Consider the following 17,019-nt stretch of genomic DNA (forward strand, 5'->3'; position numbering starts at 1 on the left):
CACCACGGCTGCGTTCAAATAATTCACACACAAACTAACAGCTTTCTAAAACAAAACCAGTTTTTATTAAAGCATCAGACATAAAATACCAACAGCTGATTTACAACAAAAAAATCAACTCGGTTCATTCTGAACCTAAATCGTGCTTCATTACCGACGCTTGAAACATCGGAACAGAAGAAAACCGTTTTTAGGGGATTTAGAAGCAGGTGATGGGAACCAGTTTGAACCGGTTACAGATGGAGCTGCAGAAACATGCAGCTATAAGAAAGCCTAGCATTGTTCGTGCATAACTAGCTTACGGTCCCAAAATGTTCTGACCCCCCATCAGTTATAATCTGGCCAACCCGAGTCAGAACCATGGTCCGCTTTCGTGACATCACTTCTCCAGATGTCCTTTTGTGGCTAACGTCCCTCAAACGTCCCACGCTGCTTAGCAGTGCAACAAAACATGCTCCAGCATAGTTATTACAGTGTTAATGACACACACACACACACACACACACACACACACACGCACACAGATTAAACCAGCATGTTGGATTCAGGTGAGCATACAGAAATCAGCTGACTGCTGCCGAGCCCTTCCAGACATTTCTGACCCGGTCAGCTAATGCTGTAATATGAAAACCTTCGAACATTCAAACGGAACAGGCTTCTAGCTGCTACTCCTCTTCCTCCTCATCATCGTCTTCATCATGGCAGTGTGTGATCTCCTGTGGAGGCGGAGCGAATAAATGGGGGGGTTGGATCTCACTGACGGATCTGGTCAGTTGGTGCCGTTTACTCTCCATCTCTTTAAAGTCAACGTCTTGGCGGTTCCGGGTGGCGAGCGGCGACTCGGTGTCGATGAGGCCGACGTGTGAGTGCTCCACCGTCGACTCGTGAGGCATCTGGAGGTGAGACAGGAGACGGTTGTGGTTGATCAGCTGGACGTTGGTATACATCCTGCTGTTTCAGGTCAGAGTTGTGGAGGCGGGCTCTGTGTTTACACGCCCAACACCAGGATGCTGTTGCTGTCCGTCTACAGTTCTAACCAGGAAACGACCATATTTGGACACTATAATTAGGTAGTAATTTTCCACAGGGTTATATCGCCTGGATGGAGGGTAAAAGCCATCTTTGTTTACATTTCTACCATGTAAAGCTGCCAAACTCCCTCTTCAACTGGAAATTATTCATCCAAACATTTTTCATTTCACTGACCAGGAAGAGCAGATGAAAAAAACACCAGATGATTCCGGCTGTTCCGCAGTTTTAGGGCCGTTCTTTAGAAAAGGAACATACCAGCACATGAGCAGCCCTGAACAGGTAGCTGAACGGGTAGTAGAGCAGGTTGATGAAGGACGCCGCGTACAGGTCAGCGTAACGCATCACCTGGGAGGCAAACAGCGTCGGTCGAGATCCGCTCCGAAACAAACTTCCCATCATGCCGTAGCACATGTCCATGTCATGAGTGACTTTCTGGAGAGAAGGAAACAAAATACATGTTTAAAGTGTGTGTGTGTGCGTGCGTGTGTGTGTGTGAGAGAGAGAGAGAGAGAGAGAGAGATCTAAAACACTGAGATTTTTTTGTTGAATCTAAACTGCAACACCGACCTAATTTAAATATGCCAGTAGTTAGTGTGTTCTGTTAGACTGGATCATGGACAAGTCCTGTATGTGTGGGTGAAGAATCTAGCTGTTGTTCTTGGGCTGTTGCCTCAAGCTCCAGAAATACTCCAGGAGAACATGCGGGGACCGTAAGAAGAACATAAGAGGAACACAAGGAAAACATGAGAGGAACACAAGGAGAACATGAGAGGAACACCAGGAGAACATGAGAGGAACACCAGGAGAACATGAGAGGAACACCAGGAGAACATGAGAGGAACACAAGGAGAACATGAGAGGAACACCAGGAGAACATCAGAGGAACACAAGGAGAACATCAGAGGAACACAAGGAGAACATCAGAGGAACACAAGGAGAACATGAGAGGAACACCAGGAGAACATGAGAGGAACACCAGGAGAACATGAGAGGAACACCAGGAGAACATGAGAGGAACACAAGGAGAACATGAGAGGAACACAAGGAGAACATCAGAGGAACACCAGGAGAACATGAGAGGAACACCAGGAGAACATCAGAGGAACACCAGGAGAACATCAGAGGAACACCAGGAGAACATCAGAGGGACACCAGGAGAACATGAGGGGAACACCAGGAGAACATCAGAGGAACACCAGGAGAACATGAGAGGAACACCAGGAGAACATGAGAGGAACACCAGGAGAACATGAGAGGAACACCAGGAGAACATGAGAGGAACACCAGGAGAACATCAGAGGGACACCAGGAGAACATGAGGGGAACACCAGGAGAACATCAGAGGAACACCAGGAGAACATGAGAGGAACACCAGGAGAACATGAGAGGAACACCAGGAGAACATGAGAGGAACACCAGGAGAACATGAGAGGAACACCAGGAGAACATCAGAGGGACACCAGGAGAACATGAGGGGAACACCAGGAGAACATGAGAGGAACACCAGGAGAACATGAGAGGAACACCAGGAGAACATCAGAGGGACACCAGGAGAACATGAGGGGAACACCAGGAGAACATCAGAGGGACACAAGGAGAACATGAGAGGAACACCAGGAGAACATGAGAGGAACACCAGGAGAACATCAGAGGGACACCAGGAGAACATGAGGGGAACACCAGGAGAACATGAGAGGAACACCAGGAGAACATGAGAGGAACACCAGGAGAACATCAGAGGAACACCAGGAGAACATGAGGGGAACACCAGGAGAACATCAGAGGGACACAAGGAGAACATGAGAGGAACACCAGGAGAACATCAGAGGAACACCAGAAGAACATGAGAGGAACACCAGGAGAACATCAGAGGAACACCAGGAGAACATCAGAGGAACACCAGAAGAACATGAGAGGAACACCAGGAGAACATCAGAGGAACACCAGGAGAACATCAGAGGAACACCAGAAGAACATGAGAGGAACACCAGGAGAACATCAGAGGAACACCAGAAGAACATGAGAGGAACACCAGGAGAACATGAGAGGAACACCAGGAGAACATCAGAGGAACACCAGAAGAACATGAGAGGAACACCAGGAGAACATCAGAGGAACACCAGGAGAACATCAGAGGAACACCAGAAGAACATGAGAGGAACACCAGGAGAACATCAGAGGAACACCAGAAGAACATGAGAGGAACACCAGGAGAACATGAGAGGAACACCAGGAGAACATCAGAGGAACACCAGAAGAACATGAGAGGAACACCAGGAGAACATCAGAGGAACACCAGGAGAACATCAGAGGAACACCAGAAGAACATGAGAGGAACACCAGGAGAACATCAGAGGAACACCAGGAGAACATCAGAGGAACACCAGAAGAACATGAGAGGAACACCAGGAGAACATCAGAGGAACACCAGAAGAACATGAGAGGAACACCAGGAGAACATCAGAGGAACACCAGGAGAACATCAGAGGAACACCAGAAGAACATGAGAGGAACACCAGGAGAACATCAGAGGAACACCAGGAGAACATCAGAGGAACACCAGGAGAACATCAGAGGAACACCAGGAGAACATGAGAGGAACACCAGAAGAACATGAGAGGAACACCAGGAGAACATCAGAGGAACACCAGAAGAACATGAGAGGAACACCAGGAGAACATCAGAGGAACACCAGGAGAACATCAGAGGAACACCAGAAGAACATGAGAGGAACACCAGGAGAACATCAGAGGAACACCAGAAGAACATGAGAGGAACACCAGGAGAACATGAGAGGAACACCAGGAGAACATCAGAGGAACACCAGAAGAACATGAGAGGAACACCAGGAGAACATCAGAGGAACACCAGGAGAACATCAGAGGAACACCAGAAGAACATGAGAGGAACACCAGGAGAACATCAGAGGAACACCAGGAGAACATCAGAGGAACACCAGAAGAACATGAGAGGAACACCAGGAGAACATCAGAGGAACACCAGAAGAACATGAGAGGAACACCAGGAGAACATGAGAGGAACACCAGGAGAACATGAGGGGAACTTTAACAGCTCCGTATGAAGCAGCAGTGCTGCTGCGTGTGGGTCAGTGGTTGGAGGTGTAGGACCTTAATACGTCTCTGCAGGGAGCTGATATCAGGCCTCTCGTTGCTGCTGCTATCCAGATGCCTGAAGATAAAATGTCCCATTAAACTTCAGTAGAAGATTCCAGCTGTTGATGTTCAGAACATTACTAATACATTCCATTTGCTCCCATCCAGACTAAAGCAGCAGATGCTGTCTTCTGTTTGTTGTTGTTTACAAATGTTGTATTATTATATAAACAAGTAGCAAGATCCGTTCACACGCTGGTGGTGAGGAGCTACCGTGTAGCCACAGCTGCCCTGGGGCGCTGACAGAGGCGAGGCTGCCGAGCACAGGCGCCACCGGTCCCTCCGACCACCTGCTGAGCTACAGCTGCTCCAGAACGCTTCAGAGGCGACTGAAACCGTTAACTCTTATTAGAGTTGCCTTCAGTGTGTGAAGAGCATTTCAGGCAATGTGGTAAAAATGCTCCAGAACAACATCTGCTACCCCACTAGACTCGGTAACCTTCGTCGTTTTGTCTAATGGTCACGTAAAAAACAAGAACTTACTTGTAAAGTTCTGCGAGGAAACATTCCAGAGACTGAAGCTCCACAAAGATGGCTGAGAAGAAAAAATCCCCGACATCAGGATCCTTTTAATCATTGCTCTGTGTGCGTGTGCGTGTGTGTGTGTGTGTGTGTGTGCGTGTGTGTGTGTGTGTGTGTGTGTAGCTTACAGCTCTTGTCTGTCCACACATGCAGCTCCTGGGCCAACTCAGGTATGACCAGGAATGTCCTCCAGCCCTGGCGCTTCTTGGATTTGAGAATGTCACCAAAAATGTGATCTCCGATGTAGATGATGTCCTTTCCTTTAGCTCCCAGGAGGTCACAAACAATGTCTGAAGATCCTGGGCCAAAAACAGGGTTTAAAGATCTCCTGAGGTCCTCCAGACAAAACCTAAACGGTTTCTTCATGATGGTTTTTACTGTGGAGGAATCTACCCTAATCCCAACATGATCAAAGACCAGATTAATATCTGTAGCACACTAAACACGATGTCTGATCACAGCTGGTCAGGAACTTTACCTCCAGAGTAAACAATCCCGTGATGCAGAGGTCCGGTGTAGGTGCCGATCTTTAGCCGCCCCGTTGCCTGAAAAGAACCAATCACAATCTGGAGATAATCTGATGTTGAGCCTTAGCCTAGAAATCTGGACAAACCACAGCAGGATTTAGCTCTGCAGGTCGGCGTAGCCAGGCGCTACTGCAGCCTCAGCAGGTCCATCATTGGCTTTTGCAGTATAGTGTGATGCCAATCACAGCACTCTATTGGTTTGGTGGGCGGGATTTTACTGCGACTAAGCCAAACAACAAAGATGGCAGCAGCTCGTTTGATACTTGATACTCGATCGAGGTACTCAAGTCTTTAATTTAGAAAAGAGAGGTGTTCACGTCTTCTTCGATGATGTATGGCGGACTACCGCCTTGACTGACAACTGTAGCGGTGAGTAGGGGTGGAGCATATAAACGATATAAGGTAGAAACGATATAAAATTGGGTAATGATAGAGTTCTTGGCTATATCGCAATACAGTGATAACACATGACGTCACTAAGGTGTGCACCCTGCTGACATTGGGGCAACAGAATGGCAGTGACTGCAAGCATGGAGTGGGCAGAGGAGGAGGCCTATATGCCTCATGATCACATGATCGGAAATCGGCCCCGATCACGTGGTTTCAGACTGATCGGGACTCATCCGGACTCGGATACTAGGTTTAAATTACAGGAGAGCAACTTGGTTCTCCTTAAAGGTTGTCAGGCTCCCCTGATGCCCTTAACTTACACACCCAGAGCCCTTTTCAGACAGACATTCTGGAACATTTGCGGACAATTCAATCCGGGTTTTAACCGGAACTGTGTTTTCAGACACACCACTTTTGTACCGGAACTTGTCCTTTCGGCTGCGTTCACACAGCAGGGAAAAGTTCCAGATGTCTGACGGCGGCGGGGGTGGGGGTGGGGGGGAGAATCGGACCCATGTTATGAAGAAGAAGAAGAAAATATCATTTCTATAGCGCCTCTCAAGATAAAAATCACGAGGCGCTTAAGCATAATTCTGCGCACACGAAGATGCATTAGAGACCTGGATGATGAAGCTCAATGGTTAAAGGAATCACTGAAGCGGTGTGAAGCGCTCCGCCGCGCGTCTAGGCGGTACCGTAGGAGGCGAGCTGCCGTGGTTCGCCGCATGCTACAGCAGCGGGCTATCTAGGTGCGCACAGCGTCCCCCGGTCCCCTCCTCCTCCCCCTCCTCCCCGTCCGGAACTTTACCTCACCAGTCTGAAGCAGCCACCCTGTCCGTAACAATTCCGGACCTGTTACTAGGGGCTTCGTCCGGTAAAATTCCGGAACACGTTATCCGGATGTTTGTATTCAGACACAAAGGTCTTACGGACAGAGTCCGGAACATTTCCGTTTTTCATGGCCTGTCTGAAGGGGGAGCACAAACAGATCCAGTTTCTACCTTTATTATATTATTTATATGGACTCAGCGTAGCGGGGATTCGTTTGAGCAGAGATGCAGAGCAGCAGGCAGACCGCTGATTATTCATGAACTCCAGCTGCGTTCTGCACACGGCCACAGCAACATGTTCTAAGTTTCTAAGTGGCGTCACCAAAAATACATAATTATCACACAGTCATTCGTGTCCGTTCATTTCTCTCCGGTAAGTTCTGTCTGTATTTGAGCGTGACGTGTGTGTGGCGTGTGTGTGGACGCGCTTGCGCTGCAGCGGTCGTCACCGTCGCAGCCGGGCAGCGCGGCGCACACTCCGCTTTTTTTGCGGTCAATAGATCAGTTTGATCTGATGGTTAAAAAGTGACTTGTGAGGTGAAAAAGAAGGAAGCAGGCAGGAGTTTTTCTGGAGGACTGGGAGATGCAGGAAGATCAGAGACAGACAGGACAGGAAGACAGGAAAATAAAAACCAAGAAAACAAAATTACGTTCTTAACAAAATTAAATGTAGGTAGATTGATCCCACTACACGTTTGTACCTGTATAAAGCAATCATTTATCAGCATGTAGTATTTATATAGGTGATACAATTCAGATCATCTTCAAAACTCCTCCCATGCCCAGGGGCGTATCTAAGCATTTTGGGGGCCGAGGTAAAGTAGACCCCTGCCAGGTATTTTAAGTTGAAGTGCTATCTGTTTTTATATTAGACTTTTTATATTTGCAATAAAGTCCAAAAGTGAAGAATTTATGTTATTTATTACTTGATTGTTCACGCTACCTCACAGAAGTGATCTGTTGTTAAAAATTTTAATAAAAAGGTAATTAAATACAAAATAAGGAACATTCTGGAACCGTTTCTTCCTTTTCTTAATTTTTTATGTATCGAAAGTATCGGATCGGGACTCGGTATCGGCAGATTCTCAAAACCTAATGACTCGGACTCGGGGGCAAAAAGAACCTGATCGGGACATCCCTAGTTACAGCTATATGTCCCGGTACGGACACTCTGCTTGGAGGATTTTCTGCTGCCCTGAACACACCTAAAGATGGGAGGAGCCGGGGTTTCTCTGTGGCACGTCCGAAGCTCTAGAGTGAGCTACTGTTGTCTGCAAGGGCTTCCACTTCTGTGGCGCTTAGGCTGAAGCTTATTTGTAAGACTTGGTGTTCACTCCTAGTCGTTAGTGTCAATTTGTTTATAGTTGTCTTTGTTTTTAATCATGTTTACTTGTTTTTAATCCGTGTTCTTGTTTTGTTGTGTTTGTAAAGCATGCTGTCATCTTTGTGCCTGTACGATGATATAAATGAAGATGAGATCGCAGATACAAGCGGCCGGGATGAGATTTCTCCCCCAGGTGGCTGGGCTCTCCCTTAGAGATAGGGTGAGAAGCTCGAAGCTCGGTCTTCCGGGAGGGGCTCGGAGTAGACCCGCTGCTCCTCCACATAGAGAGAAGCCAGTTGAGGTGGCTCGGGCATCAAGTTAGGATGCCTCCTGGACGCCTCCCTGGTGAGGTTTTCTGGGCACGTCCAACAAGGAGGAGACCTAAAGGGAGACCCAGGACATGCTGGAGGGACTATGTCTCCCACCTGGCCAGGGAATGCCTTAGGATTCCCCCGGAGGAGCTGGTCCAAGTGGCTGAGAGAGGGAATTCTGGGCCTCCCTGCTTAGGCTGCTGCCCCCGCGACCCGACCCCGGATAAGCAGCCCAAAATGAATGGATGAATGAAGATTGAGCTAAGTGGCAAGACTATATATTCACATGTGTAGGATGGTTTGCTAGGCTAGTTTAGTCTCACGGTTCCCTGAAACACGGATGCACGTACCGTGTCCACCTGCCTCAGGACCGTACCCTCCCCAAAGAATACGGGTTTACGAGCATCCACCAGAATCAGGTCAAAGTAGGACTGCCAGGGCCGGTGGGGCGTCCCGAGCTGCACACACAACATCATCAGCTCTAGAATGCATTGTTAAACATTTACACAGTCACCTCTTCAGGCTTACCTTTGGACCATAGGGAAAGTCAAACAGGTAGGTCATAATTTTCTAGAAGAAACCGGAAAAGATTATTTTTAGTATCAACTCGTGAAAGAAAGGGCCATGCCACAGGAAGTGTTCACTTCATTTATCCAGCAAATCCATCATGTGACCGGTTCTAGAACCGTGTTTTATCACCAAAGGAACATCTCCACTCATTACCTCACAAGTAAACTCCCAGAAAAACCCAGAAATGTTCCTGAAGGGCAGGAAGAGCTCCACAGAATCTCACCTGGGTGTATTTATAATCGCTGTTGGTCACCAGGAAGACTTTGGCTACTTCATTCATGCGGCTGAGGAGGAGAGGAAGCTTCGGCTTGGTGAGAAACAGAAACGGTCGGAGTAAAGTGAAGGTGCACGTGTGTGCTCAGAAACAGGCTCCGTCATTCTGCTTCACTTACGTCTTTCACAACGTACTTCTCCAGGTTCTCCACGGTCTTTTCTTTTAAGGAACCCTGTAGACACAGAGCGATGCAGCTAAAGGCTCTGACGGCACAAAGCTGCCTGAAAGGACGGGTTCTTACCTTGAAGTGAACCCAGTCCACTGCGTCTCGCACATCTTGGAACATGCTCTTGTAGGACATGAAGAGGTCTCCATCTTTGAAGCCAGCTTCACAGCTAAAGTGTTTGAATCGTGGAGACATTAGAACCAGGAACCTTGTTTCCTTGTCAGCAGAAGTGTCAGGAACATCTCATGTTTGGTTCAACACAGAAGATTTATTCAGCATCTCCAGATCAGCTGTTTCATGTCGGGACTCCAACGTATTCCAATCAACTTAAAGCCTCAAAGAGCTTATTTATTCTGTGACCGAGCGTTCTTCCCAGGAGTCAGGAAGTTGTTTAAAAAAAGAGGCCATTGCATCACTTCATACTCTGTCAACACCCACCCACCCACACACACACACACCAACTTTTTGGGGCAGCAGTAGCTCAGTTGGTAGAGCGGGTTGCCTCATGATGGGTTCGATTCCAGCTCCCACCAGGGGTATCCTGCTGTTGTGTCCTTGGGCAAGACACTTCACCCAACTTGCCTGTGTTGGTGGTGGTCAGAGGGGCCGACGGCGCCAAATGGCAGCCTCGCCTCTGTCAGACCTCCCCAGGGTGGCTGTGGCTACGAAGTAGCTTACCATCACTGGCAGTGTGTGAATGTGAGAGTGTGTGAGAGCGTCTTTGGGTGTCTAGAAAAGCGCTATATAAGTTAGATGATGATGATTATTATTATTATTAACTCTCTGGGTTTGTTTTGGTCCTTCTGTTTGGAGCGGCCCGGTGTTGTGTTGAGATGTGTTCTCTGTCCTTTCTGGTCCTGAGGAGATTACTATGATGAATGAATCCTGCCATCAGTGCTTTAGAGACTACGGTAAATTAGTCTCTTAACATGACCATCGACAGATTTAATTTTTTCACACAGCTCTAAGATTTCTAAGCATCAGTGACAATGAATGAATGAATGAATGAATGAATTACCTTGAGTATCTGGAGCAATTACTGAAGAAATCCACCAAGCATGCAAAGAGGTAGGTTTCTGTGGGAATGACAGCAACAGCTTTACATGATTCCATCCAACTATGCAGAAATGTCTGAACTCTGATTGGCTCTGAGGTTTTAGACAAGTTAACCCGTAAAGTTACAGTCTCACTCCTACACGTCCCCTACATGTCTTCAGCACCCCAGTAAGGACACCTGGACGTCTAGGTTTTATTGCTGTTTCGTTCGTCTTGTTCAGAATTAGAGAGGGTTTTTTAGGGGGCGGGGTCAGGCGGAAAACCAGGAAGAACCGGATGACTTCACTCACCAGGCAGGTTGAAGAGCGTGTTTAGGATATAGAAGCGGTCTGTGTCTCCCCGCTGGATGAATTTGTTCGGGTACATCTCTCTGATCTCAGGTCTGTAAAGAAAAGGAAAGGTTTTGTTTTTATTCTCTTCTTTAATTGTTTGATCATTTCCTCTCTGCAACAAGAATGGTTCAGCAAACGAGTCAGAAAACAAAGAGTACAGAATAAAGTAAAACAGCAGACATTTTAAAGTCATGAGAACAAAACCTGACGGTTTCAAGGTTATGGGTGACATCCAGCCGCTAAACAATCACATCAAGCCCAAGTTGCTGTGAGCCGTCAGTCAGATCTACGGCTGAAAACACGAATGAGTGAAGCGTGCACCGGTGTGAAGCTCACCCCCTCAAGAAGTTGAACCCGTGAACACACACCAGAATGTTTCCATAGGCATCCACCTTCAGCAGGTTCCCGTACGTGGTGTCAAAGACCAGACCTCTGAGGAGGACGAGAACAGCCAGTGAGGACGGAAACACTTAGACGGATCAAAGTTCTTGTCTGTAGGACTCTAGGTGCAGCTCAGAGGCAAAATAATGTGATGCTTCTTGCAAAACAACCTTCAACATGTCTGAAAGGTAAACTTTCACCGAACCTACATGCAGGACGAATTCCTGCTAAACAACCTAGTAACGCACGGTTTAACCAGTTTACTGATATAAATGTAGGCACTGGTTGAGATTTTGACTACTGTCCAACCGCGATGTGCATGAATGTTGTCAATCTGCGTCGCCTTTGAACAAACGCAGATGAACACATGAACACAGGCCTCCAAACGGTTTCCACGTTCCCTGTGATTTAGTTGGAACACTTTTCCTACACGGTACTTCCCAGTTTCAGCTGTTTCTCCGGTTTTTTAAAAGGTCGGAAACCTGTTAATTCTGATTTCTCATTTTTAACCATTTTGTGTTTTCCTCACATTTAGCTTGAATTTCATTTAAAATAACTTCATCTTTACTCCCCTTATGAGCTTTTTTGTGTTGCATTATAAAAATCCTAACAACATAGAAAATATTTCAGATGTTTAGCATTTTTTACACACGGTCTGGACGTTAAATGTTATAGAAATATTTTCTATACCAGGGGTCACGAGCACAAGTCTAGAATAAACAAAAAGATTCTGCAGCCATCTTTTAAAACATAAATGCATTAAAATAGATTTAAAAATCACAATATTCATAAACACATTACATTCTGTTTATTATATATTAAGTTGAGTTTAACTCCGACGTCATTCCGACGGAGTTTGCAGCCGCAAACGAAACGTTGCAGGTAAATAAAACCTTTTCTGTGTTTTAAAAAGAACTAAAAGATGGAATTAGAATTTCAACACCGCAAGAACACACCAAAGATGTTTAACTCTGACCTATTCCAGTTCAAAGGTCAGTGTTGTAAGAGCCTGGTAGCCCTTCGTATGGCTCAGTACTCATGGAGTAGCTGTCAGCTTCACAGAGGCTGGTGGCCCCGTTCTACACTAGAAGTATTTGTTCTGCTGCATTTCATCCACTGTGTGAGACTGCTCAGAAACGTTTTCATCATTTTGACATAAATAAACAAAAGCAATTAATGTAAAATATAAAAATAATAGACTTCATCCATATCACCCATTCCTAATATAAACCTTTGTTTGAATGTGTTAACCTTCTGGTCTTACTGACTCAGGGCCCACATTCATCCACAAACATGAAAAACAATAATCAGTAATCAATATCCAGTCGATATTCATCAATGATGCTGAAACCAGACCTGGTGGGAAAGGAGGGGTCGTAGACAAAGTTCAGCAACTCCTGTGGATAACCGATGGACACCAGGCGCTCCACCGTCAGATCGAAGCCCAGCGACTCGTACTCAGGAGACTTGTACACTACACACACACACACACACACACACACACACACACACCTAGTATGTTTCAATAATATATTAGAAACATTAAACAGTCATCACCAGACCCATTCCTCTTGTCTCTCTGAGCGCTCCTTTTCTGCGGCCGTCTCCAAGTTTAGGTCCTCCACCACCTCTCTTACCCATGGTGTCCCACAAGGTTTATATTTGTTGTTTTTGTGAAGCGCCTCGTGATTTTAATCTTGCGAGGTGCTAAATAAAAGATGTTTTTAAAGCTCAGCTGGCCTCTTCATCCTCTTCTGCATCACTAGCTTCTCTTCATGCTGCTGTTTCTGTTATTTCAATCTCCCTTACATGTTCATTTATATTTTTTATTGTGGTTTTAATGTTGAAAGGCGCTGTGCGGATAAACCTTTCTTCTTCCCAAAAACAGGTTATTGATGAACTTTAAGCCCAAAAACTGAACCCAGAATCCTGATATTTACCAGCAGGAGTGACTGGAGCATTAATCCTCATCCATCAGAACTGTAAATGTTTGACTGAATAAAAGAATAAGACACTAAAGGCGCACAAAAAGCAGATGTAATTTCCCCAAACTCATTTTATATAAATGATCTAACTTCTTTGCTATAATAACTACAAAAACATTCAGAGAAACAGCCACGAATCCTAGAGGATCGTCTGAATCTGGGACGACATGCTCCTCACACATCCAGCAGAAAATCCACAGGTTCAGAGACGACAAAGAGCGCGGCCATCGCATACACAGACTCAAAGTCAGCAAAAGACCAGAAGCGGGATCAGAAATGACTGCACGTACCAGCAAGAGTATAATCCATATCAAATCCAAAACACTTGATCTTCTCCATGGCCAGGCTTCTGTTGACAAACACTCTAGAAACAGAAAACAGTTGCTGTTTGTTGGGGGGAATGAAACAATGTCAGACTGAGGTGTGGATAAGAATGAAACAAAAGCAAGCAGACTTCCCTCCTACCAGAAACACCACGTTTAAACGTTTTCCCTAATAGTTCAGCTGTCGGCATCAATGTGTATAAAAATAAACAATGCAGTGAAGACGCCAAAGTCATCGAGATCCTTCATGTTTCTGGATCTTCACGGGTGCTTTAGGGGATTTTTGTAGCAAAATGTTTATGTACTGGGGTTGCAACGGTACATGTGTGTCCCATGATGTTTAACGACAGGTGTTTGACACGTGAGCCCTGAAGTACACAAAAAAGCAGATCAGAACTCCCACCTAACAGCCGGACAGTAGTTAGTGTTTTGTTACCAACCCAGAAGCCTTTTGGACCCCAGCTCAAACATCTTGGAGAAGAAGTACCGTAGCCCTTTTGTACTCTCAGGATTCGACTGACTGTAGCATCAGAAGCTCAGATATGCTGACCTTGTTTTCCTTCCCCTGACTGCTCACACACCAACACATAACGTGCTTACGCCAAAGTCTGTCTTCCATCAGTAAGTAAAACAGCGTTAGACTCGCAACGATGGAGGAAGATTAGAAAAACACAAGAAAAAAGCTAAATTAACACAAACATGGAGCGCCACCTGGTGGGTAAATCAGACTGAGTCAGGGTTTATGGAGGAGAGATGAGAGTTCAAACAGGGTTGTCATTCAGTCAGCCATTGCACTTTCTCTCAACAACAAAAAGGTTGCATACCTCATTGCAGGATGTTTTTGGGCCAAATCCTTTGGAAAGCTTTATAATAGAAAATACATGCAGTATTACCACTGAACCCACTGTTGGTCACTTGTTGCATGATAGATGATCTCTCTACAAGAGGATAATCTAGATATCTCCATCTTTGTCAGGATCCTAAAAGCTACCAACAACACAGGCAAGATCTGCCTCCATTACTACTAATAATAATAAAACAATGAATAAAGGGCAGAAGTCCACATTAAGGCTTCTATTGTTTTTTAAAGACATCAGAGACATTAGTAACCCTCAGAATAAATAAAAAAAACTCAAATAAATAAGATCATAAACCTAAAAAACAATCATGTCACTTTAAGTTTTTCTTTAAAAATGTACAAAAGGGTGGACGGTTTTTAAGTACTCTTGTCACATAGCTCCAGAGGAAAACAACATCCTCTTTCTGACTGGAGACATTACCTAAGAGCTGTGGGTTAACTTCTCTAAACAGCAGATATTATTCTGCATGGCAAACAGCTGTTTCTGATCAGTTTTCATGGGAAAATGCCGGGTGTGGTTGACTGTTACTGGAATACTTCCACTTACAATTTGTCAACCTAGTTAATAAAAGATTTTAATCACTCTGATATGATCATTGGTTTCCCTGCTCACGATACCACACAGACCCAATGGGAAGGCTGAAACCAAGCAGCTGAGGCCATGCAGACCCTCCAAGCAGAAGTCGGGTGCACACCTACGCTGGATGAGACAGGTACCTGTGGTGAGCTTCACGTCGGTATTTCTTCAGAGCCGTGCCGTCCATGTTGGCAGGTAGATCTGCACAGTTCTGCAAACGGTCACTCCATGAAGTTGTCATCTTTAACCGTTAAAAATGTTTGGCTGTGGAAAAAAAAAAGTTTAACAAAACTTGAAATAGTCACACGCAGCCAGGTCACATGACAAGTGAGTACTTTCTTTTATCCTTTGGTGAGTTTTCAGCTATGGAGGATGAGCACCTGGTCACACACACAGGTAGATATTATTACAGGTGATGGTGGAGATGACCATCGGTCTGGTGGAGGTGTCTTACATAATAAATCAGGATGGATTGTATTAGGTGAACTGGTGAAACCAAAGAACTTGATCCTCACAGAACTGCTAGGTCCAGATGTCTGTGAGTTTGTTGAAGCATGTGATTGTCTCCAACTCCAAAGCGATGAAGAAGCTGCAGAAGCTCCTGGTGTGTTCTTAGTGATGTGGGCCAACAGGGGGAAGTTGGAAGTCACAGCAACAGGTCTATAGACTGATGGGTGTGTTTTCTCTGGTACCAGGACAAGGCCGGATGTCTTCCACAACACTGGAACCTTTTCATGGGTCAAGCTAAGGTTGAAGAGGTTCTTCAGAACTCCACAGAGTTGCTGTGCACATATCTGCAGGGCCCTGGGACTGACACCATCTGGACCTGCAGCTCTGTTCTGGTTCTGACTCTTTGGGTTGGTGGTAACTGCTAACATTTCCTATTTATTTTGTCTGTTTCTAATTACAGAGGACATTGACATGCTAACGGTGAGGTGAAAATCAGCCCTGCTAAAGGAGCTCTACCAGCCTTTCGGAAGTGACGTCACGGTCCACTCTAACGTCAAAGTCAAACACCATCTTCCAAGCTAGCTGACCCCTTTCCTCCTTGGTGTAGTGACGACACACGCCAGTAAACTGATAATAATATTAAAATGAAACATTTAGCTTTCTCACACTTCCTGGTAATGAGTTATATAAACGCTTTTGGTTGATGGGACTAGGCTAACTGAAGCTAGCTCGGTCAAGAAGCTAACAGTCTAACTCTTTCTTCCCAGATAAACTGTTAAATAGGCTCAGTGAACCCGTCTAGCAGCTAACTCGTTAACTACTGACGCGCTGACGAACAGCAATAAAACATGTGCTACGTTAAGCGCTCGTTTAATATCCAGTAGAACAAGAAACAACCTACCGTCTTTAAATTCACTTGCACAAGACTAGGAAGCGCATGCGCCAAAGAGTTGCATCTTGAAGTGGTTGTCGCTAGACTGGATCGACGGAAGGGACGCCCTCGCCTACCTGACTGCAATGAAGCCTCACAGAACGACCGCTTGAACTAAAAACGTTAATTTTCTGAAGCACCTCATGCGCTATAAAGTAAACGTTACTTGACATGCAGAGGAGATGTTTTAACAGCTATGGACAACAAGCATTTCTACAGCCGATCCATATCGGTCTTGCAGGAAGGTGTGATTTGTGATCGTAGGACGTTAAAGGAAGGTCCCGCCTTTCTCGCCTCTGATTGGCCAGAAGGGCTCTTCTACGATTGGCTATTTTATGATTAACAGCAAACTTCTTCCCTCGCTAAGTGCAGACTGTCCTCCAGCAGAACAGCTGTTTTCCGGAGTTTTGTAAAGAAAATGCGAACTCGGCGCTACATTCTGTCCGGTTTTGCAAAATATTTTTTCTGCTGCTTTTATTTTAAAAAGTTTGTATCTCAAAGGTTTTGGTGTGCCTCACTGCCACCTAGGATTGACTGATTGTGTTTGATATGTACAGTCTATGGTTTGATCTCTCTCTCTACCCTTGACCCTCGAGTATTCAGCTAATCCAGAATGTTACATTAGCCTCAAGGGTAACCTGCTGGCTTGATTATCACCTGTAAGCCGCTCTCGCTGCTAAATACGTAAACTTAAACATACTAGCAGGCAGTTTGCACCGGTGACTATGGGCTTGGCACTGCCCCTATCGGTGAGGCAGGGTACAATTATGGCCGCTCAGAAGACGTCACACACGTTAATTATATATATATATATATATATATATATATACTAGACAGATTGTAAAACATCAGCATGTGCAGCACATGTGAAATAAAACATGTATTGTTTGTGACATAAAGACAATAGTGAGCATGCGCCACTTTCTGGAAAAAAAGAAAAAGAAGGGAAAAAAGAGAGAAGACAGACCAGACACACACACACACACCATGTATACCAAATAGTGTT

General features: G+C 45.5%; 1 protein-coding gene across 2 annotated transcripts; it reads right to left on the reverse strand.

Annotated features, from left to right (window-relative positions):
- Nucleotides 1–35: 35 nt before the first annotated feature.
- On the reverse strand, nucleotides 36–16,267 carry nt5c2a (5'-nucleotidase, cytosolic IIa). Of its 2 annotated transcripts, XM_070541905.1 has the most exons (19): nucleotides 15,984–16,267; nucleotides 14,773–14,896; nucleotides 14,021–14,059; nucleotides 13,164–13,237; nucleotides 12,245–12,362; nucleotides 10,844–10,939; nucleotides 10,466–10,557; nucleotides 10,138–10,195; nucleotides 9,195–9,288; nucleotides 9,072–9,125; nucleotides 8,903–8,986; nucleotides 8,638–8,679; nucleotides 8,460–8,567; nucleotides 5,206–5,272; nucleotides 4,856–5,026; nucleotides 4,689–4,740; nucleotides 4,161–4,221; nucleotides 1,288–1,464; nucleotides 36–893 (listed from the first exon to the last, which is right to left on the reverse strand). In XM_070541905.1, exons 2-19 carry the CDS (start codon nucleotides 14,871–14,873, stop codon nucleotides 666–668), a joined length of 1,716 nt encoding a protein of 571 aa, XP_070398006.1. In that variant the 5' UTR covers nucleotides 14,874–14,896; nucleotides 15,984–16,267; the 3' UTR covers nucleotides 36–665. The 2 variants fall into 2 exon arrangements, with proteins under 2 accessions (XP_070398006.1, XP_070398007.1); XM_070541906.1 differs by lacking the exon at nucleotides 14,021–14,059 and having other exon boundaries at nucleotides 15,984–16,266.
- Between the last annotated feature and the right edge of the window lie 752 nt (nucleotides 16,268–17,019).

This window comes from Nothobranchius furzeri, chromosome 12, assembly GCF_043380555.1.
Source record: "Nothobranchius furzeri strain GRZ-AD chromosome 12, NfurGRZ-RIMD1, whole genome shotgun sequence".
NCBI classification, from domain to species: Eukaryota; Metazoa; Chordata; class Actinopteri; order Cyprinodontiformes; family Nothobranchiidae; genus Nothobranchius; species Nothobranchius furzeri.

Bases quoted from the DNA above. Each gene is read 5' to 3' on its own strand.
- nt5c2a (XM_070541905.1), bottom strand. From the start codon at position 14,873: ATGACAACTTCATGGAGTGACCGTTTGCAGAACTGTGCAGATCTACCT. The intron at 9,289-10,137 runs GTAATTCATTCA...CAAACACTTTAG, and splicing joins AATTGCTCCAGATACTCAAG to CTGTGAAGCTGGCTTCAAAG. The intron at 894-1,287 runs GTATGTTCCTTT...TCTCACCTCCAG, and splicing joins TCAGGGCTGCTCATGTGCTG to ATGCCTCACGAGTCGACGGT.